This window comes from Ranitomeya variabilis, chromosome 2 (genome assembly GCF_051348905.1).
Source record: "Ranitomeya variabilis isolate aRanVar5 chromosome 2, aRanVar5.hap1, whole genome shotgun sequence".
Lineage (NCBI taxonomy): Eukaryota > Metazoa > Chordata > Amphibia > Anura > Dendrobatidae > Ranitomeya > Ranitomeya variabilis.
In genome coordinates, this window is record NC_135233.1 from 496,567,926 (window position 1) to 496,592,478 (window position 24,553).

General features: G+C 42.4%; 1 protein-coding gene across 2 annotated transcripts in view; it reads right to left on the minus strand.

The window, feature by feature from the left end:
• Window positions 1–20,796: 20,796 nt before the first annotated feature.
• SYT12 (synaptotagmin 12) overlaps window positions 20,797–24,553 on the minus strand; it is a 197,109-nt gene continuing 193,352 nt past the window's right edge. For both annotated transcript variants that reach the window (XM_077288022.1, XM_077288023.1), the window contains exon 8: window positions 20,797–21,111. In XM_077288022.1, the coding sequence (XP_077144137.1) occupies window positions 20,938–21,111 (174 nt within the window). In that variant the 3' untranslated portion in view covers window positions 20,797–20,937. The remainder of the gene's footprint in view (window positions 21,112–24,553) is intronic.

The window sequence follows — 24,553 nt, forward strand, 5'->3', positions numbered from 1 at the left end:
AGTGATGCCTTTTGGTCTTTCTAATGCTCCGTCAGTTTTCCAGTCCTTTATGCATGATATTTTTCGCGATTATTTGGATAAATTTATGATTGTGTATCTGGATGATATTCTGATTTTTTCGGATGACTGGGACTCTCATGTCCAGCAAGTCAGGAGGGTTTTTCAGGTTTTGCGGTCTAATTCTTTGTGTGTGAAGGGTTCTAAGTGTGTTTTTGGGGTACAGAGGATTTCCTTTTTGGGATATATTTTTTCCCCCTCTTCCATTGAAATGGATCCTGTCAAGGTTCAAGCTATTTGTGATTGGACGCAGCCCTCTTCTCTTAAGAGTCTTCAGAAATTTTTGGGCTTTGCTAACTTTTATCGTCGATTTATTGCTGGTTTTTCGGATATTGCTAAGCCATTGACCGATTTGACTAAGAAGGGTGCTGATGTTGCTGATTGGTCCCCTGATGCTGTGGAGGCCTTTCGGGAGCTTAAGCGCCATTTTTCCTCTGCCCCTGTGTTGCGTCAGCCTGATGTTGCTCTACCTTTTCAGGTTGAGGTCGACGCTTCTGAGATCGGAGCTGGGGCAGTGTTGTCGCAGAAAAGTTCTGACTGCTCCGTGATGAGGCCTTGTGCCTTCTTTTCCCGTAAATTTTCGCCCGCTGAGCGGAATTATGATGTTGGGAATCGGGAGCTTTTGGCCATGAAGTGGGCTTTTGAGGAGTGGCGCCATTGGCTTGAGGGGGCCAGACATCAGGTGGTGGTATTGACTGACCACAAAAATTTGATTTATCTTGAGACCGCCAGGCGCCTGAATCCTAGACAGGCGCGCTGGTCATTATTTTTCTCTCGGTTTAATTTTGTGGTGTCATACCTACCGGGTTCTAAGAATGTTAAGGCGGATGCCCTTTCTAGGAGTTTTGAGCCTGACTCGCCTGGTAACTCTGAGCCCACAGGTATCCTTAAGGATGGAGTGGTATTGTCAGCCGTTTCTCCAGACCTGCGGCGGGCCTTGCAGGAGTTTCAGGCGGAGAGACCTGATCGTTGCCCACCTGATAAACTGTTTGTTCCTGATGATTGGACCAGTAGAGTCATCTCTGAGGTTCATTCTTCTGCGTTGGCAGGTCATCCTGGCATTTTTGGTACCAGGGATTTGGTGGCAAGGTCCTTCTGGTGGCCTTCCCTGTCACGAGATGTGCGAGGCTTTGTGCAGTCTTGTGACGTTTGTGCTCGGGCCAAGCCTTGTTGTTCTCGGGCTAGTGGATTATTATTGCCCTTGCCTATTCCTAAGAGGCCTTGGACGCACATCTCGATGGATTTTATTTCAGATCTGCCTGTTTCTCAGAAGATGTCTGTCATCTGGGTGGTGTGTGACCGTTTTTCTAAGATGGTCCATTTGGTTCCTCTGCCCAAGTTACCTTCTTCTTCCGAGTTGGTTCCTCTGTTTTTTCAAAATGTTGTTCGTTTGCATGGTATTCCTGAGAATATCGTTTCTGACAGAGGGACCCAATTCGTGTCTAGATTTTGGCGGGCATTCTGTGCTAGGATGGGCATAGATTTATCTTTTTCGTCCGCTTTCCATCCTCAGACGAATGGCCAGACCGAGCGGATTAATCAGACCCTGGAGACATATCTGAGGTGTTTTGTGTCTGCTGACCAGGATGATTGGGTTGCTTTTTTGCCATTGGCGGAGTTCGCTCTCAATAATCGGGCCAGCTCTGCCACTTTGGTGTCCCCGTTTTTCTGTAATTCGGGGTTTCATCCTCGATTTTCCTCTGGTCAGGTGGAATCTTCGGATTGTCCTGGAGTGGATGCTGTGGTGGAGAGATTGCATCAGATCTGGGGGCAGGTGGTGGACAATTTGAGGTTGTCCCAGGAGAAGACTCAGCTTTTTGCCAACCGCCACCGTCGTGTTGGTCCTCGGCTTTCTGTTGGGGATTTGGTGTGGTTGTCTTCTCGTTTTGTCCCTATGAGGGTCTCTTCTCCTAAGTTTAAGCCTCGGTTTATCGGCCCGTATAAGATATTGGAGATTCTTAACCCTGTTTCCTTCCGTTTGGACCTCCCTGCATCCTTTTCTATTCATAACGTTTTTCATCGGTCATTATTGCGCAGGTATGAGGTACCGGTTGTGCCTTCCGTTGAGCCTCCTGCTCCGGTGTTGATTGAGGGTGAGTTGGAGTACGTTGTGGAGAAAATCTTGGACTCTCGTGTTTCCAGACGGAGACTCCAGTATCTGGTCAAGTGGAAGGGATACGGCCAGGAGGATAATTCTTGGGTGAATGCATCTGATGTTCATGCCTCCGATCTGGTTCGTGCCTTTCATAGGGCCCATCCTGATCGCCCTGGTGGTTCTGGTGAGGGTTCGGTGCCCCCTCCTTGAGGGGGGGGTACTGTTGTGAATTTGGATTCTGGGCTCCCCCGGTGGCTACTGGTGGAATTTAACTGGTGTCTTCATCTTCTCTGTTCACCTGTTCCCATCAAGATGTGGGAGTCGCTATATAACCTTGCTGCTCTGTTAGTTGCTTGCCGGTCAACAATGTTATCAGAAGCCTCTCTGTGCTTGTTCCTGCTCCTAGACAACTACTAGATAAGTTGGACTCTTGTCCATGTTTGTTTTTGCATTTTGTTCCAGTTCACAGCTGTAGTTTCGTTACTGTGTCTGGAAAGCTCTTGTGAACGGGAATTGCCACTCTGGTGTTATGAGTTAATGCCAGAGTTTTAAAGTAATTTCTGGATGGAGTTTTTGATAGGGTTTTCAGCTGACCATGAAAGTGTCCTTTCTGTCTTCTGCTATGTAGTAAGTGGACCTCAAATTTGCTAAACCTATTTTCATACTACGTTTGTTATTTCATCTCAACTCACCGCCAATACATGTGGGGGGCCTCTGTCTCCTTTCGGGGTATTTCTCTAGAGGTGAGCTAGGACTAATATTTTCCTCTGCTAGCTTTATTTAGTCCTCCGGCTGGGCTGGGCATCTAGAATCAACGTAGGCATGCTACCCGGCCACTGCTAGTTGTGCGTTAGGTTTAGTTCATGGTCAGCTCAGTTCCCATCTTCCAAGAGCTAGTTCCTATATATGCTTATGCTATGTTCTCTTGCCATTGAGATCATGACACAGGTGTGCCCTGTCAGGTTTAATAAGTGGGATTTCTTGCCTTATAAATGGGGTTGGGACCATCAGTTGTGTTGTGCAGAAGTCTGGTGGATACACAGCTGATAATCCTACTGAATAGACTGTTAGAATTTGTATTATGGCAAGAAAAAAGCAGCTAAGTAAAGAAAAACGAGTGGGCATCATTACTTTAAGAATTGAAGGTCAGTCAGTCTGAAAAATTGGGAAAACTTTGAAAGTGTCCTCATGTACAGTTGCAAAAACCATCAAGCGCTACAAAGAAACTGGCTCACATGAGGACCGCCCCAGGAATGGAAGACTAAGAGTCACCTCTGCTTCTGAGGATAAGTTTATCCGAGTCACCAGCCTCAGAAATTGCAGGTTAACAGCAGCTCAGATTAGAGACCAGGTCAATGCCACACAGAGTTCTAGCAGCAGACACATCTCTAAAACAACTGTTAAGAGGAGACTTTGTGCAGCAGGCGTTCATGGTAAAATGGCTGCTAGGAAACCACTGCTAAGGACAGGCAACAAGCAGAAGAGACTTGTTTGGGCTAAAGAACACAATGAATGGACATTAGACCAGTGGAAATCTGTGCTTTGGTCTGATGAGTCCAAATTTGAGATCTTTGGTTCCAACCACCGTGTCTTTGTGCAATGCAGAAAAGGTGAACGGATGGACCTACATGCCTGGTTCCCACCGTGAAGCATGGAGGAGGAGGTGTGATGGTGTGGGGGTGCTTTACTGATGACACTGTTGGGGATTTATTCAAAATTGAAGGCATACTGAAACAGCATGGCTACCACAGCATCTTGCAGCGGCATGCTATTCCATCCTGTTTGCGTTTAGTTTGACATCATTTATTTTTCAACAGGACAATGACCCCAAACACATCTCCAGTCTGTGTAAGGGCTATTCGACCAAGAAGAGTGATGGGGTGCTACGCTAGATGACCTGGCCTCCATAGTCACCAGACCTGAACCCAATCGAGATGGTTTGGGGTGAGCTGGACCGCAGAGTGAAGGCAACAGGGCCAACAAAGTGCTAAGCATCTCTGGGGACTCCTTCAAGATTGTTGGAAGACCATTTCCGGTGACTACCTCTTGAAGTTCATCAAGAGAATGCCAAGAGTGTGCAAAGCAGTCATCAAAGCAAAAGGTGGCTACTTTGAAGAACCTAGAATATAAGACATTTTCAGTTGTTTCACACTTTTTTGTTAAGTATATAATTCCACGTGTTAATTCATAGTTTTGATGCCTTCATTGTGAATTTACAATTTTCATAGTCATGAAAATACAGAAAAATATTTAAATGAGAAGATGTGTCCAAACTTTTGGTCTGTACTGTATACCGTACATTAGGTCTTCAGATGAGCTGTATACACAAATAGTATGAGTTTTTTTAAATTAGGAATATGAACAACATTGCTTTATTTTATTACAATTTAAAAGCATTATGACAAATATGAAAGTGAATCTTTTGTAACACCAATGCCAGTGTCCCTGCATGGTCCCTCTACGTCCTCCTCATAGGGACGCCAACATATTCTTTGGCTGTACGGCAGTGTCCCTGTTCCCTGCTGTGGCTTCCTGCTTCTCTGGGCCTGCGCACACAGCGCAGGTCACCCGGTGGTGCGCCTAGTGCGTGGGCACTCCCAGACTCTTAAAGGGACAGCACACGCACTTTGGAAATGCTCCCATCCAATAGCTGGGAGGCATCAAATATATAAGGCACCCTCCCCCGTAGGCAGGTACCTGAGCAACTCCTGTAGTTTCCCTACTTAGAGTGTGTTCAACTAGTATGTTGACAGGTCCCTGTCCTTGAGTCCCATGTTGTCTGAACCTGAACTGGTCCCTGAAAAACTGTGCATTCTGAACCAGAACCTGTTCCAGAAACTCATGTTGTCTGAACCAGAACCTGTTCCTGAAATCGTGTTGTCTGAACCGGGACTAGTTCCTGTCCTGTTTGGTGATCCAGAATCTGTACCAGCTCCGATATCTGTTATACCAGTATCCAAATCATGTCCAGTAGTGACTCTGAGTCCGTGCCCGTGATTGCGATCCTGACTCTTGGGGTCAGCTGTTGCTGTACTGGGGACTGCCCAGGAGTTGTACCTGGTGGCTACTGGCAGCACAAGCCTAACTCCACCATCAGGAACTCTATTGAAAACCAGGTAGCCGCTTAGTCATGCTCCTCCTGGGTATGCCCGCCTCGTGGCACATTGGGTGATACCTTTCCTTTAATGAAGACCTGTCACTTGTTCAAAAAATATAGTTAAATTCCTTGTAAAATCCCTAAGCTCCCATGATTCTGGCCCTTTTTTCCATTTTGTATTGTATCACTCCATTGCAGAGATAATCATATTTATTGCTTTCGGACGCAGTATATGAAATCTCTGCTTGTAGTGCAACTGGACATTTATTTAGATATTTATTTTATCTCCCAGATGCTGCCAATCACATCTCGGCATTTAATTTAGCAGTCTTAGTGGCTGCTGATGCTGTGATTGGTAGTGTTTGGTATGGTGGGTTGAAAGCACACAACTCTAGAGAAAACTTGGTCTGCAAGCAGAGATTTCAGATACTGCACTCCAAAAGCAACAAATGTAAATATCTTTGCCATGCAAAGATACAGCGCAAAATGTAAAAGAGCAGCAGAATCAGGGGAGCTCAACAAATTTTACTAGGTGTTTAACTCAATTTCTTTTTAGCTATTGACAAGTCCTCTTTAAGTCTTTCTAGTTAAAGTTGGTGCATAAATTCCACAATTGCGAAGGTTCATTTCTGTTAATACCATACAATCTGCTACTTTGTTTCCCCACAGGTTATACTAATGCTGGTAGTTTTCTGATCAGCTGACTTTAATTATCAGCGTATTGGAGATCTTTAGCCTATACATAGGCCAACTTTACAAAAAAAAATGGGTACATTATGGTTATTATGTGAAGACCTTGATGAAAGTACACATCCTTATCATAGTTTCTTAAATTCACAGCTTCTCCTTAAAGGGGTTATCCAGTACTAGAACAAAACCTTCTTATACCAAATGTTAGGCCCCGATAAAATTATAAAGCCTATACTCACCTCCCATGCCGGCGTTGTGACACGTGAGGCCGGCGCCCAATCAGCATTGGCGTCACTGTCTCCACCTTTGGACAACCTGGACATGAAGAGGTAGCCGAGGATCAGTGGTAGCCCAGACTTCCTCTTCACATTCTGTTTGTCTGAAGTTGGGCGCCAGCGTCATGTGTTACAACACCGCATCACAGCCCTAGGGAAAGTGAGTGCCAACACCGCAGGAACGGTGGCGGCACGGGAGGTGAGTAATAGGCTTTATTGTTTTATCGGGGCATAACATTTAGTTTAAGAAGGTGTCGTCCTAGTAGTGGACAACCTCTTTAATAAAAGGTACCCATTACACTAAGTAAAATAGGCAGTTTATTACTTGGACCCGTATTACGAGTTTAGCTTTATTGAAATGTGCCCACATCTGTTGCACAAATGAGCGTGGAGACTATACACCTGTCCATAACCACGGACGGCCAATGTCTCCAAGATCTTCTATAAAACACCAAGCTGTAGCATATAGTGCAGGAAGAATTGGGACCATATATTTATGAAAACTTTTTACAGATCCCAGTGAACGCTAGTTCCTACGTGAATTCTCACATGTCATCATGTTGCTGTCTTACAAATTTTGTAGTTTCTGAGTAATAAAATATCAGAGAGAATGTGCTGGGGACATTACATAGCATTAATCTAAGGATACTCTGTCTGGTCTGAGAACTGCAAAAATGCCTAGGGCTGTGTTGTCAATGGATTCCTATAAGTAATGTATAGCTATTGCCAGGCAATCGGCTCTTCTCATCCCTGCATTGGGATAGAGGGTACACCCTGCTTGTGCCAGGCATGCTGCTGCATATGTTGCCTCTCTTGTGCCTTTTCCTCTGAACCTGTTCGCTCTCCAGCATCCTATTCACAGCTTGAAATGATGCGTAAGATGCTAGCTTGTGTTATATTTGGTCTGGCCACAGTTACCTGTGTAATCTCTGGACAAGGTACCATGGGATATGCATTTGCTGGATTATTCCTTAAAAAACGGAGTTAGGGTTGGCATAGGGAAAAATAAGATCAGTGTTACCATGTTGGCTACATTAGGAATGTTGGATTTTTTTTATACATATCTTGGAGTTTCTCTTTAAGATCTCTTGGTTGTCGTTTTCTTTCTGAATACTTCACAGTTCAACCACAGCCACAGTGGATTCATCACTGCGTTCTGGTGACAAGCGTCAAGAAATTGTTCTGTTTTGCATGCTGTGTCGGACACTAGGGATTTGTATTAAAAGTCAATCATGAAATGCATGAAGACAGGTTTGTATAGACAGAAATATCTGGACCCCACACAGTAACAAAAATTTAAGGCCGCTGAAGATGCTACTTTATGTCTGTACTTGATATTGCACCCTACTGAATTTGATGAGCACTTCAGAAATGCTCTTCCTGTCGATCATAAGGACGCACTGATTTTGAAATGTAGAAGAATATGATCTTGAGGCCTCTTTATTATATAGAATTAGTGGATTCTCAAGGAATGGGCAAATAAATGCTATTTAGGGCTCATTCATTGATGTTGGGACCAAGATTTGAGATTCCATTAGGGACACCTAGGTCACGTTTTGTTAGGAAAAGGTGTAGACTGCCCTTGTTGGGGTGGAAGTTCTTGGGGTTCTTAGGGACATAACAGCACCCTACTAAATATCTCAGTTTTAGACTACAGCTACACTTTGAGTCTGGTAATATGGCAAGTCAATCCCTGCATGTGTTGCGGCTGTTGAACAGCTACGAGACATGCAGCTGTGAGGACTCGAACATAGTATTCGAGCACGCTGAAAACACTCTGTTAGCATCTGTGCATGCTCATATAACACCTAATCCCAACACGTTCACTCAACACTAGTCATAACTTGTAACAAAGTGGTCTTTCTATTGGAGTGTAGCCTTACCTATTATAGAAGTAAAATTTCACAGCTTATACAGGTGACCATGTGCGCCTGAATTTCCACCAGCAGTATCACTAATGGTATTGCTTTTCGGCCTTTTGGCTAAGATCAAGTGTGGTATGTTTTGAAAAGGTGGCTTTGGCTTGGGCCGCCATAGTAGATTGATATATTATGCACACTAGGTTTGGTGAGCTCGTTAATACACCAGGTGGCTTATATAGTCATCGGATGGAAACCATGGCTCCACAGAAATATACGAAATGGGAAGGAACCTCTGATTAAAAAAATCTTCAAAACTTTATTTCATACCAAAAAGGAAGAGTCAAATATCCACATGTTGGCATTAAAACACCCTTCCTTTTTGATATGAAATAAAGTTTTGAAGATTTTTTAATCAGAGGTGCTGTCACGATATGACCCGACCTGTTGTGAATTCCGTTCTCGGGCTCCCTCCTGTGGTCGTGAGTGGTACTTTGTGAGTTCTGTTCTTGGGCTCCCTCTGGTGGCTTTGAGTGTTACGGCTGGTCTGTAGCTGGACTCCAGCTGCCTCGTTTCCTGCTAGGCTTGCTGCCTTTTTAACTCCACCTGGACCTTTACTTGTCGCCTGCTGTCGTTGTATTCAGTACTGGTTCAGATCTCTCTGGGACTTCCCTTGTGACCTGTCTCCCCGTGGAGAAGCTAAGTTTATGCTAGTCTATTCTTGCTCATTGCTATTTGAAAATGTTTCTCAGTATATGATGAGTTCAGTCCAGCTTGCTTATATGCTATTTGATTGCTAGCTGGAAGCTCTGAGGTGCGGAGTTGCGCCCCTCACATCGTGAGTCGGTGTGGGGGTCTTTTTGTATTCTCTGCGTGGATAATTTTTGTAGCATTTTATACTGACCGCACAGATTCCTTGCTATCCTCTGACTATTTAGTTATTAGCGGGCCTCATTTGCTAAAACCTATTTTCATTTCTATGTTTGTGTTTTCCTCTTAACTCACCGTCATTATTTGTGGGGGCTGCTCTCACTTTGGGGAAAATTTCTCTGAGGCAAGTGAGGCTTTGTTTCTCTCTAGGGGTAGCTAGTTTCTCAGGCTGTGCAGAGGCGTCTAGGCCGAGTTAGGAACGCTCCACGGCTGCCTATAGTGTGTGTTGATAGGATCAGGATTGCGGTCAGTAAAGTTCCCACATTCCCAGAGCTTGTCCTATTTTTTGGTTTACCTATCAGGTCAGTTCATGTGTTCTTACCACCAGAACCATAACACCGACCCAACGGGGGTCCGGTCAGCGGACAGCGCAACACACTAACAACGGGAAGGAAATGGGGAGAGGAAGGCCCTACTAATAGGGAAATGGGGGATGGTCACCACCTGAGCTCAAACTTGAGCCTGACCCTGCACTCCCCTAACGCCCTAAGCGGGTCCTTCCCCCCCGTTGGTGTCACAAACCTCATCCCTTGCTGTTACCTAATACTGCCCTGGCTAGTGCACTGGTCGGCAAGGGGCGCTAGCCTCACCACTGCAGATAATACCACACAGGGGACAGTGACAAACACGAAAGGGACGAGGTAAAAAATGCAACTTAGCATCAACTTCAACTTCCTCTGCTGCAGCGCACCGCACAGCAGAATAAAGGCACCAGGATCACAAGCTAACGAAACTAGCTGATACCCCACAGCAGCCAGCGAGCTCCATCCTCCAGGCTTGGTCACTGTAGATTGCTCTATCACCGACAGTCAGCTTATGCATCAGGTGACCATTTCCATTTAAAGGGTGGTGGGGGTGGTCACCACCACATCAGCTGACCTAACCACACTGCAGTTATAGCTCATTGCCGGGGGGGGGGGGAACTGATATTATCCTCCCGCTGGTCCTGAAAGGAAAAAGCTATATTTAAAACAGAGTGAAACCAGAGCTGCCACGAATCCAAACATGGATCGTTACAGGTGCCTCCCCATTTCTTATATTTTGGTGGGTTTTTTTTATGTGGCTGCGTTCACATTTTTCAGAGCACATGGGTGAAAACAGCACGATCTTGGCCTTTCAATAAAAAAAATAGTGTATAGCAGTACTATTTATTAGTCCTATTGTATACCTCATTTTTGCATTTCCCAAGTATATTTTATTTTTTAACTTTTATTAAAAAAAAATCAGGACAAACCAAGTCTTTTTTTAAAGTTTTTAATAGAGTTTCATAAAATTTCGAAGAAACATTTTTACAGAAAAAAACCTTGAAATGAACATGACAGAAGCAAGTGGTAAATCATTTTTTTTCCCCTTCCACATTATTGCATTTACATTACAGAAATGTGAAGTGAACAATTGTTATTTACCTTCATAATCAATACCAAGAAATGGTGTTCATATATATTACAAAATAAAGTATGGATATGAGCGCCATAAAGAAACATTTATGTACAATAGTGACCTTGAAAATAATTATTGCTCTTTATCTATTTTCCAAAATTGAATTAAGCACATATATTATTATTTGCCATCAATACTGAATATAGTTTTGTGTGTTTGGATATATAATCCAATTAACAAAGTAGAAGATATAAAATTAAACACTGTGACATGAAGTGTTATTCTGGTGGCCATTGTACAAAATTAGTGGTCATAGCGAGAACACTAGTGCTGTTATAGATAAAATATGCAAAGAGGTACATAGAGATATGTCACCAGATACTACGAAATTGTATTATATTCACACATAAACTCAGAGGAAAGGTATAGTAGGATTGATCGATCAATCACATATTTTCACCAAAGATTCCACAAATTGTTACATTTCGTAGACTGACGAGCGTACTCAGGCCAGTCCTGTTACAGTGGATCTACAGATTGGTGGGGTGCACTACCAGCCAATTGTTCCCAGGGTAGACAACTCAATGACCAATAAATAAGTGCCAAGGAGCAAATGATGTAGCGTAATATTTTTCAATGTTTCTAAGCCAAGTACCCCTTAATTGAATATGCAAAAGTCACTCTAGAATTATAATCATGCCTCACCTATTAGATCTGCAATTTATTTTTCTCCTTCTGGATGAAGACTTTCTTTCTAGGAACAGCTGTCTATGGATGGGCATCTTTGAAGTCTGTGGTCACGTGTCAAGTGTTTTTGATGGGTCAGACATAAACTTACAGGTGACACTATACCTATACTTTACCTACAGGCAATACTAGAGAAACAGGCTTTCTGGAAGAGAGGTAATTTGCATACTTTCCAAAAGGGCTGTGGAGTTGTTAAGTTAAACCTCCAACTCCTCAATTTCCCTGACTTCCGCCTCCAACTCTGACTCCACAGCGTTGCCTGACTACTGAGCATGGACATAAAGAGCAGCACAGATTCATCTCATCTACATCTCCACAGCACTGGTCACTACTGAGCATGTACATAAAGTGCAGCACAGATTCAACTCATCTACAACTCCACAGCCCTGGTCACTACTGAGCATGTGCATAAAGTGTAGCACAGATTCATCTCATCTACGACTCCACAGCACTGGTCACTACTGAGCATGTATATAAAGTGCAGCACAGATTCATCTCATCTACGACTCCACAGCACTGGTCGCTACTGAGCATGTACATAAAGTGCAGCACAGATTCATCTCATCTACAACTCCACAGCACTGGGCACTACTGAGCATGTACATGAAGTGCAGCACAGATTCATCTCCTCTACGACTCCACAGTACTGATCACTACTGAGCATGTAAATAAAGTGCAGCACAGATTCATCTCCTCTACAACTCCACAGCACTGGTCACTACTGAGCATGTACATAAAGTGCAGCACAGATTCATCTCATCTACAACTCCACAGCCCTGGTCACTACTGAGCATGTGCATAAAGTGTAGCACAGATTCATCTCCTCTACGACTCCACAGTACTGATCACTACTGAGCATGTACATAAAGTGCAGCACAGATTCATCTCATCTACAACTCCACAGCACTGGTCACTACTGAGCATGTACATAAAGGTCAGAACAGATTCATCTCATCTACGACTCCACAGCACTGCTCACTACTGAGCATGTACATAAAGTGCAGCACAGATTCATCTCATCTACGACTCCACAGCCCTGCCTCACTACTGAGTATGTACATAAAGTGCAGCACAGATTCATCTCATCTACAACTCCACAGTACTGGTCACTACTGAACATGTACATAAAGTGCAGCACATATTCATCTCATCTACGACCCCACAGTACTGGTCACTGCTGAGCATGTACATAAAGTGCAGCACAGATTCATCTCATCTACAACTCCACAGCACTGGTCACTGCTGAGCATGTACATAAAGTGCAGCACAGATTCATCTCATCTACAACTCCACAGCACTGGTCACTACTGAGCATGTACATAAAGTGCAGCACGGATTCATCCCATCTACGACCCCACAGCACTGGTCACTACTGAGCATGTACATAAAGTGCAGCACAGACTCATCTCATCTACAACTCCACAGCACTAGTCACTACTGAGCATGTACATAAAGTGCAGCACAGACTCATCTCATCTACAACTCTACAGTACTGGTCACTACTGAACATGTACATAAAGTGCAGCACAGATTCATCTCATCTACGACCCCACAGCACTGGTCACTGCTGAGCATGTACATAAAGTGCAGCACAGATTCATCTCATCTACAACTCCACAGCACTGGTCACTACTGAGCATGTACATAAAGTGCAGCATGGATTCATCCCATCCCTCAATGTCTGTCCACTATTTCATCCTTCTCCGCTAGATTTCTCAAACTTACTATGGACAAAACAGAATTGATCATCTTTCCCCCATCTCACGCGACCGCCCCAACGAACCTATCCATTACAGTAAATGGCTGCCCACTCTCCCCAGTCCCACAAGCTCGCTGCCTCGGGGTAATCCTTGACGCTGATCTCTCCTTCAAACCACATATCCAAGCCCTTTCCACTTCCTGCCGACTTCAACTCAAAAATATTTCACGAATCCGTTCATTCCTCAACCAAGAATCTGCAAAAACCCTAGTCCATGCCCTCATCATCTCTCGCCTCGACTACTGCAACCTCCTGCTCTGTGGCCTCCCCTCGAACACTCTCGCACCCCTCCAATCTATTCTAAACTCTGCTGCCCGACTAATCCACCTGTCCCCCCGCTATTCTCCGGCCTCTCCCCTCTGTCAATCCCTTCACTGGCTCCCCATTGCCCAGAGACTCCAGTACAAAACCCTAACGATGACATACAAAGCCATCCACAACCTGTCTCCTCCATACATCTGTGACCTTGTCTCCCGATACTTACCTACACGCAACCTCCGATCCTCACAAGATCTCCTTCTCTACTCCCCTCTTATCTCCTCTTCCCACAATCGTATACAAGATTTCTCTCGCGTATCACCCCTACTCTGGAACCTTCTACCACAACACATCAGACTCTCGCCTACCATCAGAATCTTCAAAAAGAATCTGAAGACCCACCTCTTCCGACAAGCCTACAACCTGCAGTAACCACCGATCAACCAACCGCTGCACGATCAGCTCTATCCTCACCTACTGTATTCTCACCCATCCCTTGTAGATTGTGAGCCTTCGCGGCAGGGTCCTCACTCCTCCTGTACCAGTTATGACTTGTATTGTTTAAGATTATTGTACTTGTTTTTATTATGTATACCCCTCCTCACTTGTAAAGCGCCATGGAATAAATGGCGCTATAACAATAAATAATAATAAAATAATAATAATCTACGACCCCACAGCACTGGTCACTACTGAGCATGTACATAAAGTGCGGCACAGACTCATCTCATCTACAACTCCACAGCACTGGTCACTACTGAGCATGTACATAAAGTGCAGCACGGATTCATCCCATCTACGACCCCACAGCACTGGTCACTACTGAGCATGTACATAAAGTGCAGCACAGACTCATCTCATCTACAACTCCATAGCACTGGTCACTACTAAGCATGTACATAAAGTGCAGCACAGACTCATCTCATCTACAACTCCACAGCACTGGTCACTACTGAGCATGTATATAAAGTGCAGCACAGATTCATCTCATCTACGACTCCACAACACTGGTCACTACTGAACATGTTCATAAAGTGCAGCATAGATTCATCTCAACTAAAAGCCCAGATCCTTAGATCAGGAACAGAACAGACATTTAAAGGATATTTAATAACTTTCCCAAATTCTTCTGAAAACATATACAGCACATCCTGCATTGTACTACTGTACCCAAGTTATTATATATTTTTGGAGTCAGTGCATTTTATACCAACTCTGACTTCAGAACTTGGACTCCACAGCCCTGCTACTGTACCAGTGTGTTTTATATTTTCGGAGTCGGTCCATTTTAAATCAACTCTGACTCCATCAAAATGGATACCGACTGACTCCACAGCCCTGTTTTCCAAGAGAGTATTGCCTGTAGGGTTTACTAAACCAGCGAGATCTTTATAAGCTTCACCTATTGACCTACTAGATCTTCAACATGACAGGAGTTTCATGCCCGAATTACAGGCAGCATTAATCAGACACTGACTGTGTTATTACAGCCATGCATTTCAGAATGATCATATTTTGAAAGGCCAGTCAAGTACAAGGAGTCTCAGATGTCTAGTTTAAGAGGCTGGTCCCTACTGGCTTCTCTCCACCCTACTCCCATTGACTGGCAGGACTGTCCCTATGTGTGTACATAATGAGAGACCATTCATTCTAGCAGCATGTGATGGGGAGAAGCTGCCTCGGATCAGCCTCTTGGACTAGTCACCTGAGAATCATTGTCCCAGGCCTGCTTTTCAAAGAATGTTTTATCTGAAACGTCACAGCATTTTAGTATAAAGCATACACGACTGAAAGAATGCAGCCAGTGTTTGATTCATGCTTCCTGTAGTTCGGGAAGCATTAATGTCCTGCCAGGTTCCCTTTAAGGCATAATGTAAACCCTAAGTTTTCAAGGCTTTCATTCATACACACAATTACTGGACTATATAAGCTGATATGTAAAATCAGTTATGTGTTATGAGCCAATATTGTTTAATTATTTAAATAGTTATACATATTAATGTATTATATAATTTAAAGGATAACTGTTAATTTGTTGGAAATAAAAAAAACTATCTAGATCATTTACCTGTGCTATTCTGCTACTTTTTATGCCTCTTTGATGCTTTTATGCCTCCCTCAGTTTGATATTCTGCACAATTGCAGTTTGCTCAAGCCAGGGAGGCATGTGTTGTGTTTCTGAGCGGACCAGAAGTAGATGCTCTAACTTCCTTTTCCTTAGTTCCAACAATGCACTGCTTGAATTTGCAATGCTGATGTACTATGCAAAACAAAAAGGGAAGTAGACTATAGGTGGGGAGAGACAGCAAACAACTCTGTGATGAAGAGAGAAGGGGAGAGCAGATGAGCTAATGCGCTATAAGAATCAAGAAGTCAATGGGAAAACGGAGAGAGGTGACGGCAAAATTAAGGCGGAGAAGATTAGAGGAAGTTAAAGTACTGACATGATTAGATAAGCTAGTAGTGAAGATAACATGAGAATGTAGATCCAGGTAATATAAATGTTCAGCACCTTCTGTGTGCTGTGATCTCCCTGCAGTAAGTAGGCTGTTACTTACTGTATGTATAAGATCCGGCAGAGAAAGCGGCTCATAAGGACACACCACAACTTCCTGCTTGTCTGTAGCTATAAAGGAATCAGTCCTGACAACAGGCAGTGGACAACAAAGTGCAAGGAAATTAAGTGCCTCGTGGCCATCATTTTTAGAGCAGTTTTTCATCCAGGAAACAACCCTTTTGACATAGAAGGTAAATTACTCATTGGATAGTGGCTACATTGTCAATCTAATAAACATAATTTTGATGAAATGACAGTAATCACTTAAATAAATATATTATTGAAAACCAATGCAGAACTGTAGCACGATGACGTATACTTGGCTTAGTTTTTACTATATAAACAGAAACATTTAATATTCTAATTATGTAAAATTAGAAAAAAAAGTACTTGGTACTTTTAAAAATATTGCACTTGCTTTTTCTACAATGGGAAAGAAAGATCTATTGAAGATTGAAATAATGTATTGAACAGTTTTTTTGTAATTTTTTTTTCAATAATATTTGTACATTTATATGTGTATTATAGTAAAATAAAATGATTTATTAGACAATTTTGTGTGATATAATATAACCAAGATACCAAAATATCTGCATTCCAGGGATAATTTCGGGAGGAATGATTATAAAAACAGATTACCGTACTTTTTTCTATAGATGTTAAATGTTCTTATTTTCATGCAGATTTTTTCCGCTACATAGGGTTTTAAAAATCGCATCCACCTGTACTGTCAATCACTGCTGATAAACTACGTCTGAACATGGCTTAAGTTTATAGGTTTTTTTTCTCCAGTGTTCCTTGAATAATATAAAAAATATACATGGCAGAAGGGTTCAAACTTTTGCATTACACCTTATTTACAGATGTATTGTAAAATCACACTTTGTATATAGTCATCACTATAAACCAGTAGCAGACACAATATTAATGGGATATGCTGGATTACATACTGTATTGTAGTAATATAGACTGTGTATAATATACGGTATTATAGTATTAGTAGTAATAATTGTATGGTAAAGCTTTTCTATTAACTTTATTATCACAATCGGCTGTCCATATTTCTGCACTATCTAAGGTATAATAAATGGACATATATCTGATGATTTTTTTTGTAGAAAAATATAAATTGCATAAATGAAATCTATGAAAAATATAAATGTGTCTGTTTTAAGAAAATGCAATTAGTTAAGGACAGGTTTACAATAGTGTAGGGGTTGTCCGGAATTTGGAAGAAAGGTCTTCCTAAGAACTGGAAAGAGTGCCGCCCTTGTGTTTGCCTGGTATTGTAATTTAGTCCCAAGGTCTTGAATGGGGATTAGTTGCAGTGCCAGACACAGCCCTTAAGACTGATGTGATTTCAAAGGGTAAAAAAGCAGATCATTTTTTTTTTTTTTTTTTTTAATCCTGGAGAACCCCTTTAATTTAGTTTTTACCAATGCTGAAGATTAGCAGACTTAACAAATGTGTATAAGAAAATACAATTTATTATATTGATTTGAATGAGAAAAGTGAGTAAGTAGAGATTTTTTTCTGCTAATGTTGCATTGCCTTAAGTAAAGTATCCCATATTGTCAAACTTACCTTACAATATAAAAATATCAGGACATACTTCGCATGCATATCACCAACTAGAGCTTGCTCATTTACATATATTTACATGTAATCAAATCGAGCTCATATGCTATCTGACAGCTCCGTAGCCAAGAATTAACTGATTTTAAAAAGATGCTTGCTCACAACAGTGGAAAATAGGAAACTATGGCATAAGAAAGCTACCCATAAACATACAGATTTGGCTATCTAAGTAGAGAGGAACCTGGGTGTTACCTGTAAGGTGACGACTGGACAAGTCCTGGATAGGAGACATGCATCACCGAAGTGGTTATTCTCGCTAATGTGAAACCCGGAAAAGCAGACTTCAGCACAGATAGTGGATAAAGGTTTTTTTAATGGGCCTGAATTTTGGGTCTGGGTTCTAGGAACAGCCAGAAGAGCTGGGTGGGACTGGCTGTTCCCATATCACCACCTCCTGGTTTTGAACGGTCTATTTAAGGCAGCTCAGCTGCCCCAGTTGGGATTTTGTGTGTGGGGAAGAAGGAAGAGACCTTTGCTACACTGGCAGTCTGTTATAAGAGACTGACTGAAAATAATTTGCTCTAAATTGGTGAGTCCGCATCTGTGCCACAGAGAACTGTTCCTGTTTATTTTTAGCTTTATGTCAATGAAAGAACTCTCGCTCTCTGCCTACCTAAACCACTACCAAAGAGCAGCAACCCCACGTACCTTAAAGAAATCGGTCACCAATTTTTTGCTGTTCCATGTCAAGGAAGCATAAAGTAGAGACCCTGATTCCAGGAATGTGTCACTTACTGGCACTTTTCGCTATAGTCTTAATAAAACACTGTATTATCTGCAGCAGATCTGCAAGTCCTCTCAATCATAAGCTCCTGCTATCTCCTCAGTATTCATAACATCTATGCCCCCAACATTAATTGGCAGCTTTCTGCCTATGAACAGTGTAAGAGAAAACTGTCAACCAGTGGTGTAGGTAGGTTAGAGGGAACTCATCATTGAGAGAACTAGCAGAGCTACAGCAGATAAAACAGAAGTAAAACCATATAATTGTGGCCTTTGAGAGGTTTAATAAGAGACATTGACCTTTCATCCAATATGCTAATGAAGTTGCAAATGTCTAGTGTGTTACTGAATATGGCAAGTGCTCAGACTCTCTGTAGTTTGGGTAGATGACTAGGCACTACTCTTCCTGCTCTGGGCAGCACTATCTTCCAGATGTTCAGCATGCACGGTACATCATTGATGAAAATACCAAGAGCACAGAGTAGTGTTCATGCACCAATCCGAGATTTCGTGCCTCATGCTGAAATTTCAGCATTGAAGAGAACTATGAATGCTGGAGAAGTCAATCAAGATGAAAGGAGCGGTGCAAGGCAAGGTGGTTCAAAGAGGGACCAAACACATTCTGGGCTCAGGATTGCCCACTGGGCCTCTTTACAGAAAAGTGTATAGGACTGTATAAGAACCATACTGGGCACTACTACTGGTTTGAAGGGACTCTATCAGCATAAAATGACTGTTTGAACCAAGTCCCGCCGCTCGGTGCTTCACGGCGGTGCCAATCATTTAAAAACACCTTCCCACTTGCTTGTTTTCCAACTGTCTTCATGTCTTCACTCTTCTTTGAAGCTATGAGGCCAGAGCTGTCAGTCAAAGAAGGGGACGGTGGAGATTGAGCGAAAACAAGCAGGTGGGAAGGTGCACTTAAATGTTTGACTGCACCATGATGCACTAAGCGCCTGTACTTGGTGTGAACAGTCATTCTGTGTTGACTTGCCCTTTAAATACACCTTCCCACCAGCTTGTTTTCCATCTTCACCCCTTCTTCTTTTGGCTTCATAGGGTCAGAAAAAAAGTGGAAATAGATGGAAAACAAGCAGGTGGGTAGGTGTACTTAAATGTTTGGCCACTCCATGACATACCGAGCACCTGTTCTTGGTTTCAACAGTCATTCTGTGCAGACAGAGTCCATTTAATGGGCAGAAAGGAGCTGACAAACTTCCTTTAAATGGAACATGTCAGCAGTTATACTGATTAAAATGATACCTTGGTTGATGAAATCCGTCTCATAGTGGTTATTTAATCTTTATTTTCAGTTTTGTGTTGATGATATGCTCGAACTCCGGGGCGGCCTGTAGGGGGTCTTTATGTGGTGCTCTGATTAGGTATTCATACCGATGGCTTCTGACAGGTCACTGATCCCTCACTGACCTACCCCCTAGTTTGCATAATGTCGGTACATACTTAAAAAAAACTTGGCATCTGCTCTGCAGCATAATCACGTTGTATGTGCCAATAATAACTGTTCTTCATGTTCTTGAATTTGAAAATGGCGCCCGCCGCACCTGTGTAGTAGCAGCTATCGGTTTATATAGCTGTGATCCGATAGCTGCTACTGCGCATGCGCCGGTGGCGCCATCTTACTGGGGAAGAAAAAAATCCTCCTCCAAGATGGCGCCGCCCGCGCATGCACAGTAACAGCTCTTGGCTGTTGGAAGTTCTAAGTTAATGAGATGCCCGTGCTCCGGGGTAGTCAGTAGGCACAGTCTTACCTTCCTGCTCTAAGCCAGAGAAACCAAGGCGAGACCTGCCCACAGGCTGCCCCAAAGCACAAAGACTGTGTGTCTCTCTCTGTCTCTATGATGAGGAACACGTTTGGGCTTCGGGGCGGCCTGTGGTAGGTCTCTCCTTGGTTTCTCTGGCTTAGAGCAGGAAGATAAGACTCTGCCTACAGTCTCACCCTGGTGCACGGGCATATCATTAACTGAAAACTTCTAACACTGACTACACAAGAACCACAAGACGGATTTCATCACCCCAGGTATCATTTTAATCAGTGTAACAACGTCAACATGACAATGCTTGTAGTTTACTTAGCAAAATCCTGCTGACAGGTTCACTTTAAGCTAACATAATCTTGTGGGCATCCTCTTATTTTCTGCTGTTATTCTATAAAATCTTTATGGCAAATCAAAAGAAGTTTTATGGTGAAAGTTCTGTTCAAATACATAGTGTAACTAACACTTCAGATTAAACATAACACCACAAATGTGTTAGGTTAGTTCCAATGCCTCCTGACGAATTAGCCCATCATTGCAGGGCTTCAATCATCATGCCCTAAAGGATTTAGGCAGGAGAAAATCTATAAATGAATTCCACCGGACATGGATTTGAATGATGCATTTGTTCAGTTGCGTTGCGTATCCATCGTTGCAATAGTGAGCACATTATTCCGGCATTACATGTATTTATGGCTTTATTCAAGAGTAGTTGCCATCCAGTTGGTGGAAAGCTGACCCTTAGTTGTAGTTACTGTAAATATTATACCCTCTGTCCATAAGATATAGCTGTCAGTAATATCACTTGTGCGGCAAAGCATATCACTGTTTGGCAAATAACGCTTAAAAGCAATAATAATATTTTTTTTGCTATTCACAGTCTGTTCCTAACCCCTGGTAATAAAATCATAAAACAAATCATAACTGCAGCAGTTATCAATTAACTTACTGCTGGAAATGTTACGAGAGTCATAGAAATTTGGAGGTACCATGCAGAATATCTATGACAAGAGGTTCGGTATATTCACATGTTACCAAATGCCCCCTTTCCCGACCTCTATTGATTTGTTCTTTTGCACTTGGTGATCACCAGCTTCTTAATTTCTCCGTAATTGATGCCACATGGACACAGGTTTTCTTAGTGTAGCTAACATTTGGTTCCAGTGAGTCATTCCCATTCCGCTAACTGACGGACCAATGATTACATGTCCAATATTCTCCGCTTTCCCATCGTCACCGCACTCTGCCACTGTAATCCTCAAAGACAGGTCCTAAAATGACAAGAAAGTAACAGGTTTTATCTTGACCAACAATAGGGTTATATATGTACTCTTTTGGCTTGTTTTAATTGCCCTAATGCATCAATAATATTTTACAAAATAATTAAAAATATCCTTGTGTATCCAGCATATATGTAGACCCATGTGTCTCAACTGTGAACAAACCCTGTATAGTTTCATCCTGCTGACGTGTTAAAGGGGTTTCTAAAACTGTGATATTGGTAGCCTATGCTTTGCAAAAGCAGAACATTGCAGGGATGGGTGGGTCAAGACTTGGTATCACACCCGATTAACCGAACAAAGGGGACATTCACCCCCAAATTCACTGTTACCAGAATAGAACAGCACATTTTGTAGTGTCTGTACCTGAAAAGGGGTTGTCCAGGACTATTTAATTTTTTTCACTTTTAGCCTAAAAACTTTCCACCTGTTCTCCCCGTCTCTGGCTCAGAGCAGTTACTGACTGCTCTCTCCGGTGACTCAGCTGCTCCATGTCAATAGAACAGCGGCTTCTCCTCCGCTCTGCTCTGTTGATGGGGCCGGACTGCCGACGTCATGCTGATTAACAGCTGGCTCCCCACCGCCTAACTGCATCAAGCCGTCTGTCAATCAGCATGACATCAGCAGTCACACCCCATTAGCAGTACGGAGGAGAAGCCGCTGTTCTGTCGACATGACGTCAGCAGCAGTCGCTGAATCTCCCGTAGGAGCGGTCTTTACAACCATTTGTCTGTTAGTTCTTAGGCCCAGAGTAAAAAAAAAAATAATAGTCCTGTTAATTGTTAACCTCTTTAATGCAGCTCAGTCCCACTAAGAGTCCCTACAAAACATAAGGAGGCGTGTCAGAAAAGTAATGAAGGGACATTATACTCACTGGGACACTAACAACCCTTCAATTAACTTAGAGTCAGGCTGCCCGGATTCGATCCACCACCATTGTGATATTATTTGCCTATCATAAAAATAGACAATTAATATCCAAGTACCAGGAAAACCCCTTTTAGGCTAGGGTCACATGAGCATATAAAAAAATCAGTCCAATTTTCATCCAGAAAAGTGGGATGATTTTTTTCTTACTTGCCATCCATTTGCAATCCGTTCTTTACTCAGCAGTAGTGATGAGCGAGTATACTTGTTGCTCAGGTTTTCCCGAGCACGCTTGGGTGGTCTCCGAGTATTTGTTAGTGTTCGGAGATTTAGTTTTCATCGCCGCTGCTGAATGATTTACATCTGTTAGCCAGCTTGATTACATGTGGGGATTCCCTAGCAACCAGGCAACCCCCACATGTACTCAGGCTGGCTAATAGCTATAAATCATTCAGCTGCTGTGATGAAAACTAAATCTCCGAACACTAACAAATACTTGGAGACCACCCGAGTATACTCGCTCATCACTACGCAGCAGCTACTAATATTTACACTTTCCTATAGTTCAAAATTGTAATGTATCCGTAAAATTTGGATGCACCCATCCGATTTCGGATTGAAGTCGCAGCATGCTGTAATTTTTTTCTCACATCGAATACATATAAAAAAAATCCCTTTTTTATCTGATTGCACTCCGTCGATTTATACGGTTATACTTAAAGGAAAGCCATCGTCTTGCAATTTTCATACTGACAATTGCTTGTTTTTATCAATTCTAATAGAAAGAAAATGTCATCTTTGCCTGGTTTTACACGGACTATTCCCAATATCCTCATGTAAGGAGATCCACAGAACAAGGAAGTCCTTTATCCAGTCTCGGGAAGATAGGAGAACTTGTAAAGGATGAAGCTCTGAGCAGGGGAATGCCTTGTATGATGACAGTATGTATGGACATATTCCCAAATAGGATAACCCTCATCTATATGCCCTAACAGGACTACTGTTGGCTAATTTTGGCGAATGCACACACCGAGCTCAGCAGCTCATGCCATTTACCACATCGTCAACGTATCGTCACCTTTGTAACCAAAATACTGAGACCCAAGAAGTGATGGAGAGTTAGTGTAGGACCCGGGAGTACCTGCTCTGCTTGTTATTTTAGAGCATTTGGTATCCACTTTCTCGTAAGTGAAAAACCCTTTAATGGAGCTAAGGAATGGATGGGCATCAATTACGACCTGTCTTATCCTTTCATCAGGGAAAGGAAATGTTGGCGGGATCTGATGACAAATATCAACAATCTATGGCTAGAGTAAGAACTTGTTCACACTGTTATTCCCCTCATCCCTTAAATTATAATCTAAACTAGTGCTTCTCTAAAGGGGCTATCTGTTGAAGGGTCACTTAATTCCAGATTAGGCTCTTAAGTGATTTCCATTCTGCAATATGGCCCCATGGTGTGACATGTCCAACTATGAAAATGAGCTAACAACTTAGGAAGGCATTCTCATATTAGTACAGGAACATGAAGTAAGACATTTACTTCCTCCTTCCTCCTACCTACAGTATATAGAAGGTAAATAATATGATGACTGTATGTAGGATTTCTGCTTCTGAAGGCTTTTTTTTTAGAAATAGCAACAGCTGCAGGCTTATTCTAGAACAGGAATTCTGCCTATAATATTTTCTCCCAGATAGAGTTGTGGCTTCTAAAACATCAACAGACTATGTTATATAATAATATAGTCCAGATTCCCGATATACTTAATAATAATCGCGTATTTATGTATATAAGACTAAATAGCCAAAGAGAAGCAACAAAGATAAACTGTATATATCAAAAGTATCAAACTTTATTTAAATATATCATATAATAAACAAAATTATAATTCCTATAGACACGTGAGACACACGGAGGACAAACAGAAGCAAAAAGACCAAAACCACAAAGATATCCACACCCCCATAGGTCTTATAAATAACGTGCATACATGGCCTCAGTATGAGGATCCGTATATCTATAAAAGGACATATATATGGCCATAAATCATTTAGGATGTGAATGAATTAGGGGTATTAAATGCATTGTGAAATATTGCTGAAATAGAAATATATTCGCTGGTAAACCAACACCCAAGCTCAGTCACTAGCCTGAATATATTTGAACAGTAACTAGCTTTAGTATCTTAATCATTCAAGCAATACCTGTGGCCATGGTTGATCAGTGGAGGGTGGGTATCCTTTGCTGCCACGCTAGCAAGCACCTCGACGCACGTTTTGCCCAATGGAATTCGTCAGGAGGTGTGGCTTACACAGAACACAAGGTTCCCTATATAGTGCATACAAATACAACACATGGAAGACCGGTGTGTAACATTCCGTGTATGGTGTCATGAAAGCAACATATATGGAGGCGGGCTCTACTAGCTATCATTGGCCAATAGAAGCATCAGTTACGCTAGCCTTCATCATATAGTAAAGGACATTCTAAATATTTGGCCAATAGAAGGTGCTTAGATGTAATCACATAATGCGATCATGTGAGCTGAAGAAAATAAATCCATGC